At 37.4% G+C, this 23,239-nt stretch overlaps 1 protein-coding gene across 2 annotated transcripts in view; it reads left to right on the top strand.

Moving 5' to 3' along the window:
• LOC138176051 (reelin) overlaps positions 1–23,239 on the top strand; it is a 566,262-nt gene that overhangs the window by 338,223 nt on the left and 204,800 nt on the right. For both annotated transcript variants that reach the window (XM_069106794.1, XM_069106793.1), the window contains exons 12-15: positions 3,169–3,320; positions 17,798–17,910; positions 20,821–21,029; positions 22,144–22,272. In XM_069106794.1, coding sequence (XP_068962895.1) covers positions 3,169–3,320; positions 17,798–17,910; positions 20,821–21,029; positions 22,144–22,272 — 603 coding nt within the window. The remainder of the gene's footprint in view (positions 1–3,168; positions 3,321–17,797; positions 17,911–20,820; positions 21,030–22,143; positions 22,273–23,239) is intronic.

The following is a 23,239-nucleotide window of genomic DNA, read 5'->3' as shown; positions in this document are numbered from 1 at the left end:
ATAGGAATTCTTTATATCTATATTATACATTTTATTATTTTACATCATCAGAGCATTTTGACTTGATAAAAATCAGTATATGCTGTAGTTATTTTTATTGGAGTAAAGGTAATTAATTCAATAGATATTTCTAGGCTTGCAGAATTCTACTAGGTTTCTCCCTACCCCCAACCCTACACCCTTACACTTTGCTCTATTAGTTATACCTTTTGTCATGCCCCTTGACTCATTTGCTCCACATTTCTGTTTCCAGACTCTTCCTCTAGGCCCATTCTACAGCTTCTCCTGCTCAGGGGTTGATTCTATACAAATTAACCACCCAGTCTAGATCCTGGTGCTCTTCAGAGAAAATATTCTCCCTTCTTTCTCAACAAGTTCAGTGACTGGCTCACAATCCTCTTTTCTACCGCAACTCCTTTTCTCATGCTCCAAGACTTCAACCTACATGTTGATGTTCCCTCAAACACGCTAACCTGTCATAGCTACCTCACAGGAATATTGGGAGGCTTAAATGAGATTATATATGTGAGATATTTTACAGACCTTAAAGCCCCCATCTTGGAGTTAAAAATCAATTGCTGTGATGTAATATTATTGTGCTAAGAGAAAGGATTAGCAGGGTGGTTTCAGATAAACAAGAAAAGACTTATATGAACTGATGCAAGGTAAAGTGTGAAGAACCAGGAGAATATTGGATGAAGCAAAAAGCAATATTGTAATGATTATCAACTGTAAAAGACTTAATTCTGATCGAGACAATAATCTAAGACAATTGCAAAAGACCTATGATGGCAAAAGAGATTGTAAAGGATAGATTGGCCTAGTATGCTATGGTTCATGGGGTTACAAAGAGTCAGACAAGGATCAACAGGAACAACATGATGAAAAATGCTATCTACTTCCACAGAACAAACTCTGAGTTTAGACTGAAGCATGCTTTTTAAACTTTATTTTCTTGGGGGTTTTGTCTGTGTTTTCTTTTGCAACATGGCTAATATGACATATATTTTACTTGACTTCACATATATAATCATTATAATAGTGTTTCCTCTAAGGGTAGAGAAGGGAGAGGAGGAAGACAGAGAATTTCAAACTCAAAGTTTTGTTTTTTTTTTAAAGCAATCGGGGTTAAGTAACTTGCTCAAGGTTACACAGCCAGTTATTTCTGGGTGTGGTGCTAAGTGTCTGAGCCCAGATTTGATCCCCAGGTCATCCCGACACTGGAGCTGGTGCTCTTACTTGCTGAGCCATCTGGCAGCCCCTAAGCAATTGGGGTTAAGTAACTTGCTCAAGGTTACACGGCCAGGTGTTTCTGGGTGGGTGCTAAGTGTCTGAGCCTGGGATTCTATCCCCAGGTCATCCCGACACTGGAGCCGGTGCTCTTACTCGCTGTGCTACCTGGCTGCCCCAAAACTCAAAGTTTTTCAAAATGAATGTTAAACATTTTACATGTAATTGTAAAATATTTAGTGAAATAATATTTTTTTACAAAATCAATTACAAAAACACATGATAAGGAAATTGTACCTAAAAAGTGATTCTTGTGTAGAAGACGTAGAAGTTTTAGTGGACTGCATGCTTAATGTGCATTAGTAATAGGATGTGGCAACCAAAGAAACTGGCTGAAGGTGAAAGAAATCCAGTGACTTGCCAGTGTTCATGTAGCAAGTGTCAGAGGTAGAATCTAAACCCAGGTCTTCAGAACTCTAAGCCTAGGACTCCATCCACTCTACCATACTAGACTTGAAGTCAAGAAATCCTGGGTTCATGTCCTACTTCTAACACTAACTATATGACCATGGGAAAGTCACTTAACCTCTCTAAAAATCAGGAAAAATTTTAAGATGTAGACAGGGTTTTATATCTGCTCTATTGGTAGAAATTACCACAATGAGAAATCAACACATCTTGGTGCCCCTAGATGCATTAGGGTGTAGATCAGCCTTCTGTATTGCAGTCAGTCAGTACACATTTATTAAGTGTTTTTGATCCTATGTTGTTACTCCCTATCTTCCATTATTAGCCTCTTATCAGGTTCTCCAGGTCTTGCCCCAAGGTCCTGCATACCTTATTGGTGAAAGATCTTCAAGTACCCTCATATCTACTACAGTGAAACCAATCTTCTTTTTGCAATGCATTTGTAGGTATGTCCCCCCATTTCTTACACACACACATGCACACACACATACACATACACACACACACATACACACACACACACACTTCCACCTCTTCTTCTGGAAAATAATTAAATCAACACTATCATTCTTAGAAAGGACTCATCAATCATTTGCCTTGTGATTTTGCTCATGATACATGTAACCAATAATCCATTGATCCCTAATAGGTCTTGTCTCTATTAGAACTTAAGCTCCTTGGGAGCACAGACTGTCTTTGTTTTTTTTTATTTGCATCACCTTACATTATTGCTTGGCATACTGCCTAGAACATAATAAGCCCTTAATGAATGCTTTTTTTATTCATTCTTTCATTCATATTGACCCATTTTATTTTTAGCTGTTGAGGTATTTTGGAATCTATATTTCTATCATGCAGTGAATGCATCAGCTGTTTTCCCCTGCCAGCTTTGTGACATCTGCACTTTAATAAGCCATATGTGACTTTATGTCATCTGGAACAGTAATTAGATTTAATATTCCTGGCTTCAAAGGGCAGGGGACCAGTGAGTGAACATTACAAAGAGTTAGGCTTTTAGCTCAATATGAAGAAAAATCTCCTAATAATCAAAATTTCTCAGTAGATTTAATTACCTCAGAGCATATGAAATTTTTAAAGGAAGATTGGCGGTCCAGTCTTCCATTGTTTGGACTTCATAGATTCTTGAATTATAATTTAATCTAGATGACCTCTGAGAACCCTTCAAGCCATCCCTAAGATTCTATGATTTCCTCCAAAGGGATACTAGAACCTGGTCACTTGAAGTCTGAGTTACAAAGGATAAAACCCAGCTATTAGGAGCCTGGGGTCCCTGAGGTTTGTTTGTTTGTTTGTTTCCTCATACCTTAAGGTTTATATTCACAGCTTCATTATTTTTGAGACTACCCATTAAGAAGAGAGCTATCCTTGCTTTAAGTAAGGGGGATAATTCCATTTTTTTAGATTTATCTTACCCATATTATTCTTAATGAATCTCTTGTTCTATTTCAGATGGGATATCTTGGGAGCTGTCCTTGGCAATGAATGTGGAACTCTAGAATCAGGTTTATCTATGATCTTCCTAAAAGAAGGAGAGAGAAAAATATGTACTCCATACATGGACACAACAGACTATGGAAATCTGAGGTTTTACTTCACTATGGGTAGGTAAATAAATATCTTTTCATAAATGTTGACTTAAACCAGATCTTAGGTTAGAATTTATTCCTAAGGAAATTTGAATGTTTTGGGGGTATCTACAGTAGGAAAGAGAATACTCATAAAATTTGAGCTACATACCTCATGATCATAGGAGGGGACTAGGATGGTTACACTTACCAATGACCAGCTCTACTGTTAAGTCATCTACAAAGACTACTAGCCATGGTGTATTACCATCCTGCTAAAAAAAAAAGCAAAATGCCTTAATAGCCCTTTTATCCAGTGGTCATAGCAGAAATGAGGGCAAAAGATGTAGAAAAATGGAAACAGCCTAATGTGACTGACCCTGCTAGATTCCCAAAGGATTTCCCTCCATCACACTGAGTCTTTTGTTTTCATGTATACAGTGCTATTAGATATCTTCTTTGAGATTGGAAACTCTGAAGATTTTATGGTATATTTTAGCACACCATATTTTTTATTATCTTTGCAAATGCTAAAAAAAAAAAAGGTTTGGATCAAACTTATTTCCTCTATGGTACAGTGGAAAAACACTGACTCTAGAATCAGGAGAGCCTTGGTTCAGTTACCATTTTCATGCTTTCTACTTGTGTGACCTTGGGCAAGTCACTTAACTTCCTTGGGCATCAGTTTCTTCATCTGTAAAATAAGGAGTTTGATCTACATGGCCTTTCATGTTTCTTCCAGTTTTAGAGCTATGATTCTATGATCCTTGCCCTGTTAAAAATATATGAACAAAAAGTATTGGAAGAATCCATGGAGGAAGTAAATGTTGTAATTAGTGACATGCTAAAGTTATTGTTTCAAACAGCAAATGACAAAATTATGTGTTCTGTCAGTGGAAGTCATTCTAGAATGTTGTAAAAGTGTCACATGCCTATTTTGTTGAGTGACCAGGAAACAGGGATGAACTTTTCCCAGCCTTTTCAATCATGGCTTCACTGGGAAGAGTAACAGGAAATAAACTTTGTTCACCTTCTGAACTTGTGGTAGAAGTTTTCATTCTAACAGGACAAACATACCTGTTGTCTCATCATCAGTACAGCCTTTCTTTCCAGCAGTCTCATTCATTTCATCTTTACCTCTCCAGGCATTCTCTTTTTTATAAAATGAAGACTGTGTATAATGAAAGCAAAATATAAAAACAAAGTTTTAACTGCCAGTATTCAAAAATAACACAGCTTTGACTCTGAAATGATTTGTATGTTAAAATGTCATCCATTGAATTTAAAAATCCAGATTTCAACTTAAATATATTTTTATTCAAAATTGTTCCTTTGGAGGACCCAAAGACAAAAAAAAATTATGTAGTTTCTGCCTTCCCAGAGATTGTAATGTAGTAGATGGACAATTCAGTCCTGCAAATAACTATAAGACAACTTAAAGGGTTTCAAGTGCATTTTGCTTTTATTGTTGTCCAGTTGTTTCAATCATGTCCAACTCTTGAAATAGACATTGCTATAATATTTACCAGGCATCCTAGTTGCATTTTATTTTTGCCTCATTTTGAACATCTCTGTTATTGTTTTATAATTTGTTCTCTATTTCTCATACCAAAACTCATATATATAATATCCAATTTTTCAAATAGTAAGTTACTGAGTAAGAGGGATCAATCCAAATTAAATGAAATGAATCTAAATAAAAAAACCATAGTAACTAACAGTTATCTAAGTTCCTCAAAGTCTTGTTCTAAAAGAGACACAATTTCCACTTATCATGGAGGAAAGATGACAGCAGACTTCAGATATTTAAAGGATTCTTCTACAGTCACAGAAGTGTCAGTCTTCTATTTGGTCCCAGGATATATAACTAGGACTAAGGGGTAGCATTTGGCAGGGCGGGGGGAGGTGGGGGAGTAGATGTGAGTTACTGTAAGGAACAGTCATTAATTAGAACTATCTTTAATAAAATGGAATGCAAAGCCATGGGAGACAGTGATTTACTCATCACTGTAGGTCTTTCAGTAATGATTAGATTACCACATGTCAGAGATTCCCATTTGAGCAAAACTTAGACAACATGATTTCTGATGTCCCTTCCAGATATAAGAGCATATTATTCTGCTAATGTCCAGAGGAAAAAATCAGTTTAGATTTAATCCACCACAGAGATACATCGGCCTTCAGTACTTCTTTTTCACATGAACAGTCTTCCAACATGTAGCCTCAAAGAGGACCATGACATCAGGGAGGTGATGCCATGACATGCAAATGAAGTGGATTTAAGTGAGGAAGGGCTGTGCAAAGTCACCAACCTGACTTTATTCTCCAGAGCCATCTTGGTCCAATGGCCACACATAGATTAGGACAACTAGAGATGACCCCAGATTTAGTGGGGGACGTTGGCCTTTTCAAGCTAAGGTCTTTAACAGGCCAGTTTAGTCAAGAAGGTCTCACTGTTCATTCCTCTCACATACTCTGTTCTGTCTACATGGTATACCTAGGTCCATGCTGATTTCACCCACTTGCAGTAGATTTCATGTTTCTCTCCATTTTAATCTTATTCCATCCTACTTGCAAAAGCCCAGTTCAGGTGTTTTTTTTCTTAATTCATCTTCCTCTCACCATTCCAGTCCACACTGATCTCTCCCGTCTCTTAACTACTAGTATACTTGGAGTCACACCCACTCAATAGAGCCCTAGTCATTCTGTCATTTGTTTTTAGGTATGTTTGTGATATCATCCTAGTAAATTATAAATTACATGAGTACAGGAACCATGTCTGAGATTTATTCTGTTTATCCCACAGTGTTTAGCAGAGGAGTAGTCACTTAACTATGGTAGAAAGCAAGAACATAGAACTTTTTTTATCTTATATAACCTTTACAAGATCATCAGCTCCCTTAGAACAGGTATTCTTTCCTTCAAGTCATCATTTCAGTTCAACATTTATTGAGTACTTACCTAACATAAATCATTGTTTGAGGTTTGGGGGACCCAAAAACAAAAAATGATGTAGTTGCTGCCCTTCTGGAGTTTCTAATATAGTAGAGGGACAAGAAAGGCTTACAAACAACTATAAAACAATTTAGAGAGTTTCAAGTGCATTTTGTTTTTGTTGTTCAGTTCTTTCAGTCATGTCCAACTCTTCATGACCCTGTTAGAGGTTTCTTGGCAAAGATCCTGAAGTGGTTTGTTATTTCCTTCTCTAGCGCAATCTATAGATGAGGAAACTAATGAAAACAAGGTTAAGTAACTTGCCCAAGGTAAAAAATGTAGTAACTGTCTGAGATCAGATTTGAACTCAGGTCTTCCTGATTGTAAAGCCAAGCACAAGCAGCTTTCCAGAAGACTGCTGCTTTGAATAGCTCTATGGTTCTGATCACATAGTATAGTGAACTCTCTTTATTCAGCAGTAAACTAAAGCAAAACATTCACAGAAACCAAAGTACAGTGTTCACAATGTTATAACATAACAACTTATCACTAACGTGGCCACATAGTTTTCATCAAAGTGGCAACATAGTTTTAAGCAAAAGGTATCATTCAGTAAGTCTTTAACAAAGTACAAAGGTCAAAGTTCTCCACCCCTAGGTCACATTGTCTTAATCTCTCAGTCAAAAAGTCTTCTTTCTTCTTGATTGGAGATTAGTTTCCAATCATCTTTAACTCAGTCATTCTTAAGGGGTATAAAGTACAAAGTACAAGTTCTCCCACCCCTAGGCCACAGTAAATCATGATCTTCTCAGTCAACACTAAGTACCCAAGGAGAGGTCTTTTCATCTTGAATGGAGGCTGGCTCCCAAATTCCATGGTTCCTCTTCCATGGGTCCAGCTCCTGCCTGAATCTACCTAATCATCACCTGGATTCACAGATAGGCAGCTCTCAGATACTTGTCCAGCTCCTCATCCAGTTCCATATTGAAGTTCACAGTGTCCAGTCCACCTCAAGTCCTTCACAGTTTCTGTTTCTGGGAAGACAAAGCCTAGCAGAGCCAAAACAACTTTTGTACATGTTGCCAACACTATCATCGATTCACTATCTGCCTGTGAAATCAACACAGACCTACCAATAAGGTCTGAGAGGTCAACACAAATCATCAGTATGGTCCCAGGACTTCTGAAACCCTCCTCCAGGACTTCCGTGAACAGACAACACGAAAATCCTCTTTCAGGGCTTCCAGTAAGATCCCAGGACTTCTGTACAAAGTTTTAAAAGCACAAATCAACACAGACAGAACAGACAAACAGAGTGCCAGGATACCACAAGTTTTCTCCTTCTCAACTCTCCCACCACAAGTGTTCTCTTTTCAGTTCTGTTCTCTCCCAGCTTGGGCTTCTCCTCATACATGGTCATTATCTCCTCCCTGTTCTACCCCTTCCTGTTGTATCAGCAAGTTCCTCCTACTGTGGGGTTCACAAGTTCTGTTTCTTAACAAAGACTTGATATAATCATGGACAAGGCTTAAAAGAAACTTGGACTGAAACAAGGTGCTAAATAATTAAATAGCTGAAACAAGGTGCTAAGTACTCCTTTGCTTGCCATTACACTGGCTCTAGGCCCTGAACTTTGTCCACTGGGCCACCTAACTGCCCTTTCCAGGTGCACAGGAGATATCACATGGAAAGATTCTGGAAAGGGCAAGAGAAGAGATTTCATGGAAGAGGGGGTTTGTGATCTGGACTTTGAAAGGAGGAAATTATTTTAAAAGGCAGATATGTAGAGAAAGTCTGTTTCAGACTTGGAGCATGAAGCATGTAAATGCTCAGAGATTGGCAATGTCAAGGAAATATGAATGGCTAATAGTCTAATTTTCCTAGAATGTAGAATATGTCAATCAATCAGTATTTACCTCCTCTATGCCTGGCTCCAGGCTGTGTGCCAGGTATACAAGTACCAAGAATGAAATAATCTCTACTCACAATGAGCTCGTTTTATGAAGGAGAATTGTAATGCAGAAGGCTGGAAAGGGAGGTCGGAGCCAGATTGCTCAATGTTTTGAATGCCAGACTAAGGATTTTCTATTTAATCTCATAATCACTGGGAAGCTCCTAAATGTTTTTGAGCAGGGCTGTACTATGCTTCTGGCATTAGGAAGATGACTTTGGTTGTGAATGCAGAATGGATTAGAGAGAGGGGAGCCCTGCAGAGGGGAGGACAGTTAAGGTGTTTTCATAGTCCAAATAAGACGTAATTATAGAGTTTGGTTGGAAAGAAAAGAAAACGGGTGTGAAATATGACAGAAGTAGAATTAAAGGGAATTGGCACCTGCCCAGAGGTAAAGTGTTGAGCCAAAAAGGAAGAGTCAGAGATGATGAAGCTTGAGTGACTGAAAGAAGATTTGTGCCATCAAAAGAAAGAGAGAAATAAAGATGAGACTGCTGCAGGTTGTGGAGGGAGGTGATGATGTTTTTAGGGTGGGACACATTGAATTTGAGGTGCTGGTAAGCAATTCAGGTACATATATCCAGCAAGCAGTTGGAAATATAGAACTGAAACTCAGGGAAGAATATCAATTTGGCAACTGTGTGCAAAATAGATTGTTTTGGAAAAGGACCAGAAGCAGGTAGGCAGATTGAGTGCCCATGGCAATAGGATAGTGAGAGGTGATGAGGGCCTGAGCTAGGGCCTCCACTTAGTCTGAGTGGAGAGGAGACAGATGTAACAGGTATTACAGAGGGAGAATCAACAAGACTGACAAATGATTTAATATGATAGAGGGCTTTGAATGAGGGAAAATGAGGAGCTAAGGATAACGCTCAAACTTATAAGCCTGGTTGACTAAAAAGACTGTGGTGCTCTCAATAGTAGTAGGGAAATTTGTAGAAGTGAGATATTTGAGTTGAGTTTTGAGATACCTACAGGATATCCATCACCACCCCAGCTCAGATTGCTGTTATTATACATATCTATGAGCAATAAAGCCTGACTGATATTATATTTTTTCCACACCTCCCTACCAAAATCTAGCTCAGGGCTGGGAAACTTGTGACCTCAAGGGCACATGAGGCCCTCTGGGTCCTCAAGTGTGGCCCTTTGACTGAATCCAAACTTCACAGAACAAATCGTCTTAATAAAAGGATTTGTTCTGCAAAATTTGGACTCGGGCAAAAGGCCACACCCACGGAGCTAGAAGGCCACATGGGGCCTTGAGGCTGCAGGCTCCCTACCTCCAAGCTGACTCATTACAGTTTCAAATGTTCTTTGGTTTCACCCATGTTAGTGCTCCCTTTCCTGATACAGATTATAACCCTTTCATACAGAATTTCAGTTGGAAGGGTCCTCCATTTTCATCAACTCCAACCCATACCATGAAAAAAAAAGATTCTCTATGCCAACACTCCTGGCAAGTGGTTCTCCAGCCTTTTCTTAGAGACTAGTGGTAAGAGGGATCCCATTACTTTTCTAGGGTTCCTGTTCCATTTTAGGATAGCTATAATTGTTATGAAGTTTTTACTTACCTCAGGCCTAAATTTTTCTCTTTACAACTTTCACCCCTTGTTCTTAGTTCTTCCCTCAAGGGATCAAATATTTGTAAGTCTAATTCCTTGTACACATGACAATCTCTTAAATATATGAAGACAGCTGTCATGTTCCTGCTGTTCTCTAAGCTAAACATCCCCATATTTTCCACCTGATCCTCATATGGCAAGGATATGTGGCCTTTCATTCCCTTTGAATGTTCTCCCATTGTTTGATATGCTCCCTAAAACTGGTTTCCCAGAACAAACACAGTGTTCCATATGTTGTCTGACTAAGGAAGACTATATCAAGATTTTCTCCTATCCTGATTCCTGGAAGCTAGCTTTTTGTTGGGACCCAAGATTCCATTAGGTCTTTTTGGCTGCCAAATCACAGGGTACATTCATCTTGAGCTTGTTATCCACTAAACCACCAGATTGTTTTTAGACAAAATGCTGTCTGAATTTATTCCCTCTGTTTTGTACTTATGAGATTGATTTTTTAATCTAAACATGAAATTTATCATTTATGCCTTTTGCATTTCATCTAATTTGATTCAGCCCAGTATTCTAACCCATCAGAGTTTTTCTCAATTCTGAATCTGCCATCCAGTGCATTAATGATCTCTGCCATTTGCAAATTTCATAAGGATGCTGTCTATGCCTTTATCTGGGTCATTGATAAAAGTGTTAAACAGTATATTGCCAAGCACTTATTCTTGGGCCATTATTTTGGAGATCTTCTTGGATGACATTAAATCATTGATGATCCAGTAACTTTAGAATCTACCTAACTAATGAGAGGCTTATCCCACAAATCATTCATAGAGAATGTACCCATGAGATTGGTGGCCTTTTGTTATCTTGAGGGCATCAAGATTTTGTTGTCTCTCCTTCTTACCATATTAATAGCTCATCTTCATTTATGGGCTTAATAATGTTCCTTACCTCACTTTTATCCCATAAATTATCTTTGGTAACATACTGCAGCTTGGTAACATAGCCAGTGCAAGAGATTGTTACCATTTTATAGATGAGGAAACTAAGAACAAATGAATATACATGGCATCCAAACTCATATAGTAGCATGTCGGAACCATTCTAAATAATCAACTGTGAAATTTAATTGAAGAGTATGTACTAAAAAAATCTTTGGTTGATTCTCTTGATACAAATCAGACTCCTAAAGTTTTTCTTAGAACTGTATTAATCACCTTTAAAAATGTATCATCTATATGGTTTTCAATTTAACATCTAAGGACTTATAATTTCCATGTAAAAGATCCTAAGATCTTCACTTTTTCTTCATTATGCATTATAGTTATATGAAGAACAAGAATAAAAATCTTACTTTCACTAGGAACTCATGTCACTGCACCTTCCCAAGGATGATGGATCCACCCCCTAGCTCTTGAGATTAATTCTGTGGTGTTTTAATGTCACTTCTACCACTGTTACCAATGGTCTCTTTCCTCTTCTGTCATTTTTTAGGGCAAAGGGGAGCTCCCAGGAGTCTTTTAGACCTTTTAATTATTAGTTCTTTCTAAAAGAAAAATGTAGCAGCAAATGGTACAAAATATGTTCATAAACAAGCAGAAAAATGAAGAAAACAGAGCTCTAATCCATAGATTGCATTTTTTCATAGGCACTTATATTGTGCTATTAACATAAACTTATATTAATTGTGACCTTTGTCTTTCTCAGTGCTCATCTATTGATAATGGCTTAATATGAGCTCTATGCTGAATTACATTTCTGAAGAGAACATTTTGTTTTAGTTTGTGGTTTTTACCCAGGGCCCATCATTTGGAGGTATCTTTATGAGTCACACCCATCATTACCACAAAACTCATTCTATATTGTTCTGAGTATAGGTCATATGCCTAAAAGGAGGCTACTTTGAAAAAATGCAGGTACAGATGAAAATTAGTTGTATAAAGCCTATTTATTATAATTTTAACACATTTATTGTTAATGTCAGTTAAAATATTAATTTTTATCATCACTGTGTAACCAAAGATATTATTGCCTGTTTTGATGCATGATAAACTTGCCTCGGGTTCTATGCAAACAAGTTCTGAGGGAGGACGAATACAGCATATTCCCTCACTAATATGGTAATGAAGTTTTAAAGAATAATAATTAAAATAATATATAAAATTGAGATGAATGACCAAATACCACAATAGATCAATGCTCAAAGGAACAAATAGTTTTCAAAAGAATTAGTATCAGTGACCACAACAAAACACATAGTAGTGCAAAACTCCAAATGTCAGCTCAGATGAAAGGTCTACAAAGAAGTGGTAAGATCCAATAGACTTTTTTGGGTCTTGAACCCCAAAACAGCTGTTTTTGAAGGGATTCCAGAGGATTCCTGGTGAACCATGCACCACAGCAGGACAGGTTCACTGATCAGTAGTCTTAAATATCACCTTGTGACAACAGTATTACCGGTGCTCACACAAATACAACTACATTTGTCTGTATGTCTAGCCAAATAGATAGATGTTGGTGGGACACCAAAGAAGCCACTATATGGCAAACAACTTGCAGGTGATTGAGAAGCAGGATGGGCAGGAGAGTCATTATGAAAGAATATAGAACTTTGCATCATCATTATGAAATACAAGGAAACAGCCAGCATAAAGGCTGATCACAATACAGTGACTCAGTGAGAACATAGATACAAAACAAGCCAGAGGCAGAACCATAATCAAAAACTACTGCAGCAAACTAAAGGACTTTTTCATGCTTCCATAGAAACATATTGTCAGTAATTCTGTTTTTGAAAAAAGGACAAGGATATGTGTATATATTTATGTATTTATGTTTATATATTAAGGTTTAATTGCTTAAAACTATACTAATATTCTAAGGACAGTCTGTATACACACATACGTATATGTCTGTCTGTCTGTGTGGTGCTATCTGCTTGTGAAAGTCCTATCCAGGATCACAAAATATTAGATCTGACACACATAATTTTGGTAATCATTGTAATTTTACAGAAAAGGAAACCGAGGCCCATAAAAGCTAAAGTGATTTATTCAAGAATTCTAGTGGCATTACCAGTGGGCTGACACTCAAACCAAAGTCTTTTTAGTGTTTGATTCCAAGCCCAGGGCTCTTTTCCCCTAATCAGGGCTTCTATCCTGCCAAGTATAGCTATAACTTAAGGACATTCAGACTGATCAGCATAATTAGCTAATAATGCAGCCTTTTTTTTCTCTTTTTCAAAGTTACCAAAATAAATTCCTCAAAGCTCATAGATTTTGCAATTATCTCTTAATGGAGCCATTGTTTGACTTATTTTGCTGACCTTAACTAAACTTAGAGATTATTTTATATTTGCATTCCTAATGAGTTTATTTCAAAGTGTTTTGAAACTTCAGTTGGTATTGAATGGTTTTAAAAGATTCTCAACAGTTGAGCAGGGTCCATATGGCCCTTCACATGGACAGTACATCTTCAAACAGGCACTGCATCTGCCTCCTAGTAGAAAATAAAGGAAATTCTTTTCTACGATACTTATATTCCAGCTAAATTGTCCTGAATTCAGAAGCAAAATTATTTCCAAATAAGAACTCTATTTTTCTGCCAACAGCACCAATTAGGAATGTATCTAAGTTACAGTTGCTATAGTAACAGGACTTCTTCAGTAGACTTGGTAGCAAAGTGATTGACCATAAGAAAGGATACCATTGACATTAGATGCCCTTTAAACCCAAGGTCCCACAGATGCCTAGCTGATGTTGACCTTTGACACCCAATAAGGAAATAAAATATTCAACTCTTGATTATTGGAAGAAGCTTTCCTTTTGGGGATTGATTGAAGTGTAATTTTAATTCTGTGTTAACTTTCCTTTACCACCCATTGGGCTTCTGAGCTGCTTCCACCTACTTAGAGTTAACGTTTACTTTGTAATGCAAAATAATTTCAAGATGAAACTAAGAAAAACCTATGACAAAACAATTCAAATCACACATTTATAGAAATAGCTTGCTACTTTGGATTTATTGGCTATTTCTTCTATCCATGTGATTGTTCCACCCTCATCAAACTAAATAATTAAAACTTTTGTAGAAATAATTCTATTTATGAATATTGGTTAATGGACTAAAGAAAATGTTTATGGAAAATTAAAGACAGTTATGAAAGAATCTCTGAAAAACAATGAGAAATTTTAGCACCCAGGAGTAACAGATTTATTAAAACAAAATAATGTAGATGAACATTTCTATCCATGCAGTTAGTTGTGTTGTCAGTGTAACTTATAATTATGTAGAAAAATGCATTCATAAAAAATGGACTTCAACTTTCAAAAATAGTTCCTATACTCACCTGGGAGCCATTAGGAAGTGTCAGGGAATGTTGAAGAAAAGATAAAGCAGAAATAGCATGGGAATGTAATAGAATAGTATTATGCCTAGAGAAATGACAAATATGACTGATTCAGAAAAAGATTAGAAGGACTCATATGAATTGATGCAGAGTGAAATGAGTAGAATCAACAATGACTTAGGACATGACAATAGTATGAAAGAAAAGTTTGAAAGACCTCTATTCAAAGCTATAAACAATAGTAGCTTCAAAAGACTGATGATGAAATATGCTTTCTAGAGAGATAATGAACTAAAGATGTGAATTTTCAAGCATAATCAATGTGCTGATTTCTTTTGTTGGACTATAAGTATCCATTGCATGGAAAGACTTTAAGGCTTAGTAGTTTACTGGGCAGTGGTTCTAAATCCCTTTAACAAACTTCCTTTCATCTTAAACTTCTTTCTTTTCACTCCTTCAATTTTCTAATCTTCAAAACCTGTCTCCCTCTCCACAACAACTGCTTTCACAGGCATGCCCTCCTGTCCTGGCTATGGTTTCATAACCTTCCTAACTCATTGGTCATGGTAGAGAAGTCCTTGCTCCTCATTACCACTTCCAGATTCCCACTACCACCCTCACTGAAGAACTCATCCTCTTTTGAGGTTCAATTCTATCAAAATTTATCACCCAATCTAAATCTTACTGGTTGTTATCTATCAACCTGAAAGACATTTGTCTTTCTTCTCCAATGAGCTCAGTTCCTAGCTTGTAATCTTTCTCCCCTTCCTGTGTCCTACCCTTATAGGTGGGGACTTCAACATATTGTTGACTCTTCAAATACCCTACCATCTAAATTCCTCAATCTACTAAATTGCAATAATCTGCTCCTCTGCTCCACATCTAGTACACACAAAGAAGGTCATGCATTTTACCCTGTGATCATCAGCATGTGCTCAACTTCCATGTTCGTGAACTCTGAAACCTCTTTTTCTGATCATAATCCTTTATCATTCCATCTTTTTTGATGCCTTACAACTCCCAACCCTCTTCATCTTCATCATCTACTTCTCAGTTCTTTCCCAGAGTAATTCTCTGTACTGTCTATACTCTTCCCTTCCCAGTTCTAACCCCTTGATAAATCAACTCAATTCTTTACTATCCTCTACCTTTGATTTTCTTGCCACATTGTCCATTCTCCAATAATGCTTTTCCAATCCCCAACCTTGTATTATACCCAGAATCTATCTCTTTCTCTCCTGTTCAAATGCTGCTGAATGGAACTGGAGAAAAATCACATCACTGTGCCAACAGGACCTGAATAAAATTTGTGCTTTCTAACCTTAACTGAGCCTGAGCCCAACACAAGTTTATTCTATGTAATATCAACTCATTTTGTATTATCTAATTTCATCTTCATTTCAGCAAGGCAAACATTATATTCCTCCATAATGATTTTCTATTCTCTCAGCAGCTCATCCAAATGTTATCTCTCCTCCATCTTCCCAGTATACCTTCTTCCCTGACCCTGTCAGATGGGGACCTCATTTCACATTTTACACTTCCCTCCCAAAATTGGCACTGTTCTCCAAGAACTCCCTCTTCTCCTTTCTTCCTCATCTCCTGTCACTTAGACGTCCTTTTCCACTCTTTCCTTCACTTCTGTCTTACGTGGGCTTTGTTCTTGGCAACACAAACCTCAGCCACAAAGGCAGCTGAAACAGATACTGTGGAGAGCTTGGATCCTGGTCAGACACCAAGGTCATCCACTGCATACTGGACCATTGTCAGCCATCCTGACTTTTGCCACCGGACTTTGATGACCCTGAAAGAGAGGGTGAGGTTGATAACTTCACACAGCTTTGCCTCACTTAAATTCAAGTCAGAACATCACCCCATGATGTCATTGGTTTTATTTGAAAATGAAGGAAGAGCAATAACAATCTTTCCAAGATTATTAACATTATTCTCCTTCATGCTCTCAATCTTCCAGCCAAATAGACCTATTTGCTGGTTCCACATAGACAATATTATATCTTCTGTCTTCATACCCTTCCTCTAGCTATATCACCCAGGTCTGGTATAAACTCTCTGCTTCCTTCTCCCTTTTATTTTTTTTTTCTTTTTGGAGGGTAATTGGGGTTAAGTGACTTGTCCAAGGTCACATGGCTAGTTTGTGTGTGTGTGTGTGTGTGTGTGTGTGTGTGAAGTGTCTGAGGCCGGATTTGAACTCAGGTTCTCCTGACTCCAGGTCCGGTGCTCTGTTCACTGTGCCACCTAGCCACCCCCTCCTTCTGCCTTTTAAAACCCTTTCAGAGTATAGAGCATGTTCCATCTCCTCCCCACAACTGCTTATCCCCTTGCTTCCCACCAAATAATTACTGGGTTTTCTGTGTATTTATTCCATATCTACTTACACGGGTATATATTGTTTCTCTTTAGAGAATAGAATATTGGGGCGGCTAGGTAGCGCAGTGAATAGAGCATGGGCCCTGGAGTCAGGAGGACCTGAGTTCAAATCTGGCCTCAGACACTTAACACTCATTAGCCATGTGACCTTGGGCAAGTCACTTAACCCCAATTGCTCTGCCCCCTTCCAAAAAAAAGCAAAAAAAAATAGAATATTGACTCCTTAGTAGCAAAGACTGTTTTGTTTTGTTTTTCATCTGTTTGCCTAGCTACTAGTAAGATGCCCGGCATACAGTAAGCACTTAATAAATGGATGTCAATTGTTTTTAAAACACCGTGTGCATCTAGGAAGTTACTTAACAACTCTCACCCTCCGTTTTCCCTTCTGTAAACAGAATGACAGATAACGTCTGCCCTTCTTATACTTACTTCATGGGGTTATAGTGAAGATTAGATGACATAAAAAGATACTTCAAGGTTCTATGATATCATCACATTGAAACTCCTTCCACGAAAGCCAATTGTAGCAGTCTGTAAATTAGCACATTTGTGTTGGGGCATTTCCTGAGGCTCAGGGAGGTCATGAGACTCATTTTCGGTCACACAGCTAATCAGTTTCACAGCATTTGACCTTGGGCTTTCCTGATTATGTTAAGTTTCCTCTGTAAAGATAACTTTATTTATATAATGGTTTATATTATTTTATTTATACACTTTAAATAATATACATTTATATAATTTTACAAACCACTTTTCTAACAACCACCCTGTGAGATAATAATATGAGAATTCTTTGAAAACTTAAAAGTCACCATACAAAAGTAGAGTGGTATTATTAGCAAATGAATTCTCCAATATGCATTAAAATGTGAAAGTTTATTGTTACTCAGTTTGAGGGACAGTAAATTTTTATGAAAGCCTTTGTAAATGAAAATCAAGTGGAATATTTTGTTAAGAGTTACTGGTCTTTGAACTTTAGCAGTAAATTCTTCAAATATAACCCCCAAAATTGGTTTAATAGAAAGTTGAACAAGTCCTTTTCCCACAGGTTGAAAGGTGAAGATACAAACAGTACTTCCTCATAGCAAATTATTCTTTCAATTTCATTAAACAAATAGTTATTTATGTCAAGATTTTTATCTTTGTTGCATCCTGTTCTGAGCCATGCATAAGTGGTCTCCTTCCCACTTGTTTTCTTTTAGGTCATAATTTAATCACAGCCTGATGCAATTATTTTTATAATCCTGGAATTTAACATTGTATTTTATGTGATGATTGATGCAAATAAGTGTTAATAACCTAACAATCATGTATTGTGTAGGAGGAGTTTGTGACCCTGGAGAATCCCATGAAAATGATGTTGTTCTCTATGCAAAGACTGAAGGAAGAAAAGAGCATATTACTCTGGACACACTTTCCTATTCATCCTACAAGGTAAATACAACCAACCTATAAAACTTCCCTGGCTCTTCTCAGGCTACATATCTATAGAAACTATCCCAGATACAAAGGAGAAAATGTCTTCTGCCAACAATCCCATAAGATATGATTAGGAATGAAGATGCTCAAGTTAAATGAGATATGGTGATGTAGTTTATGGCAATGCCTTTAGTGGACCCATTTAATTCTTAAACGGTTTTCTTTTTTTTCCCTTTTTGGAGGGGGGAAGGCAGGGCATTTGGGGTTAAGAGACTTGCCCAAGACCACACAGCTACTAAGTGTTAACTGTCTGAGGCCAGATTTGAACTCAGGTCCTCCTGACTCCAGGGCCCATGCTCTATTCTCTGTGCCACCTAGCTGCCCCCTTTTAATTCTTATACTTTTGGAATTAGGGTCTTACTAGGAAGCGGTAAAATATTATCAGAGAAAAGAAGGCAGAACCTGATAGTCTGAGTGACAATTGGTCTTGTCCCCTTGAAAGCCCTGAAAGTATCTCTAATTATGCAGCCCCACAGGAGTGCCATCAGGCATAATTAATATTTATCCAGCATTTTGAGATTCCCTAGACGAGAGGCATTGTAGAAATGCAGATCATTATTACTGTTGCTTTCTTCTTGGCTAATTAGGACTGCTGAGGTCGACCTTTTTGCTTTGCCCTTTGGATTTAGGACAGGTGTTGACTCTAGTTGTTTGCAAACATCTTCAAAATTATATGAGATGCTTGTCATGGGTTTTAGGGTTTTTTTTCTAATTGTACGTTTATTTGTGCTGACACAATCATTATTAGTCAGCCTTCATTCAGCACTGATGACACTCTGTAAAAGAGCATGAGGATGTTTCTTGCCCAGTGCGCTCTTAGTTAAGATTTGAAAGGCACAATATAAAGACAGGACAGAATGGGTGATACTGACAGAAGGAAGAAGAACCAACATGACCCACATGTGGTGGTCTGGAGTGTTCTGAAGGGATGCTGTCACTAGCAATAGCTCAGTAAGAGGCCAACCAAAACAGCCTTGAGAATATTCTGAAGGTGTGAGCAATTCAGTTTTCCTTTTCTCAGCACGATATATGATTGGGAATTTGCCCATTTGTTTGCATTCAGACCCCATCATAGGTCCTACTGACATAGAAAAACATTTTGAGCTGCTTAAAACAGACCATATTTTGGCAACTTTTGATGATATCAAATATCATCAAAGTCAATATATATCAACTTTCCTCTGACTTAAGCTAAGCAGAATGCAAACATTTGACTCACAGTAGGGTATTTGTGAAGCACTCCTATTTTGAAACTGTCACAGTAGAACTGGTTAAAGCAGGTAAAGATAGAAAAATCAGTATGTCTGAGGAAGGAAATGATTTTACCAATACATATTCAAGTAGGAAGATTTATGAATCCTTAAGAATATGACCTCAGTTTAATTCAATAAGCATTTACTAAATATATCCTCTGTACTAGGCACTATGATGGGGTGTGAGGATATAAAGACAAAAAAGAAACAGTCCCTGCCCTCAAGGAGCTTATATTCTGCTGCAGTGAAACAGCAGTTATATGGAAATAAATAAAATGCAATAGAGAAAATAAGTACACATATTATACATTAATACACAGAGAAAATAAATACAAATTTTGAGTAATGTTAGGAATATTAACAACTAGAAGAATTAGGAAAGACACTTTTTGGTGATGGTACTTGATCTAAGCCTTGAAGGGAAGTAGGGATCCCATAAGGCAGAGGTGAAGAGGGAGAGTGTTCTGAATGTTTAGGGAGCTTGTGAAAAAGCCCAGAAGTGGGAGATCAGATATCATGTACTGAGAACAGCAAGTGGTCCTGGAATGTAGAATATGTGAAGGTAAATAATTTAAAGTCAGTCTGAAAAGATTGTTTGGAGCTAGATTGTGAAAGGCTCTAAATTCTGAACAGAGGAGTTTATATTTTATCCCAGGGGCAATAGAAATCCATTGAGGTTTCTTAAGTAGGAGTGATGAGAGTAGATCGATGCCTGAGGAATAGCAATTTGGTGCCAGTGTAGGAGATATATTGGAGAGGAAGGAGGCTATGTATATACAAAGAGCTCAATTAGGAAACTATTGGAATAATCCTGGTGAGTGGTGATGAGGAAATAAACTCACACAGTAGCCATGTGAGTGAAGATTCAGTGACAAATGAAAGATGTCATGGAGGTAGATTCTAAAAGACTTCATTTTGTTCAGTGGTTTCAATTGTGTCTGACTCCATGACCCCAGTTGGGGTTTTCTTGGCAAAGATACTAGAGTGGTTTGCCATTTCCTTCTCTAGCTTATTTTACATATGAGGAAATTGAGGCCAACCAGGTTAAGCAACTTGCCCAGGGTCATACAGCTAGTGTGTGAGATCAAATCTGAACTCAGGTAGATGAGCTTTCCAACTCCAGACTACACCACCTAGCTCCCCCAAAAGGCTCCATACCTGATTGCTTATGAGGTATATGAGGGAAAGTAAAAGGGATAACTCTTAGCAAAACTGGATGATTAGAAGGCTGATGGTACCCTCAACAGAAAAAAGGAATGTTAGGAACAGGGGCAAATTTAGAGGGAAAGATAAACTAATTCTTTTTTGAAAATGTTAAGTTTAAGCAAATGAGATGTATGTGGGACATCTAGGTGAAAACGTAAAGCAGGCAATTAGGGAGAGATGCCAGAGATGTTGAACCAGAGCTCAGGTGAGAGATATGGACTGCGTTTATAGATCTGGGAAGCATCTACAGAGAGATAATGGTTAAGTCCATTAGAGTTATATAATCACCAAGGGGAAAGTATGGAAACTGTGATCTTCTTATGTGTTCCCCCTAATGCCATGTTCTAGGAACACAAAGGATCTCTTGTTTATTATTGCTTTTGAAAAGGATTTGTTTGTTTTAAAGGTTCCATCTTTGGTTTCTGTTGTCATCAACCCTGAGCTTCAGACTCCTGCCACAAAGTTCTGTCTCAGACAAAAGAATCACCATGGATATAATAGGAACGTCTGGGCAATAGATTTTGTCCATGTTTTGCCTGTTCTACCTTCAACAGTATCTCATATGATACAGTTTTCCATCAACCTTGGATGTGGAACCCATCAGCCTGGTAACAGGTATGAAGGCTGAGATTTTAGTCTAACGTTAAATGAGAAAATAGATTTGGCTACAAGAACTAAAAATGAGATGTCCTCTGTGTGTGTGTGTGTGTGTGTTTGTGTGTGTTTTCTCTGTAAAATCTTCTGGACTTTAGTAAAGCGCTAAAATATTCTCATCCTTGCACAAAATTAGGTAACTTTAAAAATAAATAAGCCTAACTGGGTATAGAAATCCATCTTGTCCTAATAGAAAGTTCTGGGTGTGATGGGGGAAGATATAAGAGAGAACAGGTTGGGGGAAGGGAGGTATTCAGTAGGCTCGCTGTCTTGGGGTGGGGGTAGGGAAAAGACAGGGAGAAAATTTGTAATTCAAAATCTTATGGAAATGAATGCTGAAAACTAAAAATAAATTTAAAAATTGGAAAATAAATAAATAAGCCTAGTAGTCATTTTCTATTATACACATTTCTCAAATGTATGTGTGTAATATTACTATGAAAATTCTAGTTGTCCTCTAAGGGTCTTTATGTTTTTTATCCCAGGACCCTAGCCTCAGTTATACCAGAAGATCAGAAGATATCAATATAATTGATTAGAAGAATAACAATATAAGCTGTGGAAGCCATCCACTGGGAGAGAGAGCTCAGAGTGAAGGAAAAATAAATAATCTAAGAGAAACTTGACCCCATGTCAATGACATGTGACCTCCTAATAACAGTCACTAAAATCAGTTAGCAGTCGGAAGGGCAGACATGACTGCTCATTCTTGATCACTATAAGTGTTGCTTTTGTCCTGTCTCTGGCTTAGAATATGTCACTCTCATTTTAGCATGATGAAATGGCAATGTGAGATGAGGTAATTGCCTCCCAATCTATCAATTCCAAGTACTCTAACTCAGGTTATTATTTGCCATCTTGAAAATATTGAATTTATCTTTGCACAAGTAATGTGGTCATTTGTCAATCAAGGGCGGTTTGTGTATCAAGGAAAAGGAAAATAACTATTTGAAAAAGACCTCTTTAAGAGTTTTCTATGTCCAACAAATATTGGCATTGTGTTCAGTCAGGTATGAATTGTTTTACTTTGCTTGTCTTTGCCCCTCTTCATCATTGATTCTTTTGTTGATGGCAGTGTCAGCTTAGAATTTTCAACCAACCATGGGCGCTCCTGGTCTCTGCTTCACACTGAATGCTTACCTGAGATATGTGCTGGGCCACATCTCCCTCATAGTACTGTCTATTCTTCTGAAAACTATAGTGGGTAAGTATATCCTTTCTGAAAATAGTGGAAGATTTGAAACTTTCAACATGCCAAAGAATAAAAATCTCCACTTTTATGTTTGGCTGCCCTAAAAAAATGGACAGAAACCATCGTGTCTCTTTTAATATACTTTAGAAAAGTGGCCCGAAAAATAAAGAAAAGTACTTAAATTCCATTTAATCTTCTTTAGTTGAAGTTCAGAAATAATAATTATTTTTTAAAGTGCCAATTTATTGAATTCAAATTGCTTGTAATGTAGTTTGTCCATTTCTTTGATGCAAGAAGTTAAAGTATAATAAGGGAGATTTGTACTTTTTTTCTATTCAACTGCTTTCCTATTTTAGAAAATTATTCTGAACTAAACATCAAACAATAAACATTTCCAAATACAGAGCAAAATGCACAAAGAGAATTCCATATGAAATCGTGAATCTCTATTTCATACCAATACCACACACACACACACACACACACACACACACACATGAATGGATGGATGGATATATATGCATCCTTCTATTTATATATAGCAAATTCCATAGGCTACTCTCCAAACTTCCCTGCTCATCTGTGCCTTCCTTTGAACCACCCTGTATTCTCTTTTGTGGGTATTTTACAATTTTTGTGACCCTCCTTTTTTTTTGGCATCATTTTTCCTAGCCACTTCTTTTCAATCTTCTCCCAATTAAAAACCAGGAAGAAAAAAATAAAGCTTGTAACAAAAAAGTACAGTCAAATAAAGCTTATGCATTCCATGGCCATGTCCAAATGTATGTATCTTTCTAGACCTTACATTCATCATGTCTCTGTGAGGAACTAAATAACGTGTTTCCTCATGGGTCCTCAGCAGACATGGTTGGTCATTGCTTTATCAGAGTTCTTAAATCTTTCACAGCTGAGTTTTTTGTTTGTTTGTTTGTTTTTACAATGCTGTTATCCTAGTATAAATTGTTCCCCTGAGTCTGTT

This window comes from Petaurus breviceps, unplaced genomic scaffold, assembly GCF_028583685.1.
Source record: "Petaurus breviceps papuanus isolate PSGF00001 unplaced genomic scaffold, PetGlider_PUasm1.0 80, whole genome shotgun sequence".
In the NCBI taxonomy this organism is placed as follows: Eukaryota; Metazoa; Chordata; class Mammalia; order Diprotodontia; family Petauridae; genus Petaurus; species Petaurus breviceps.
This window is presented reverse-complemented; position numbering and strand designations above follow the sequence as displayed.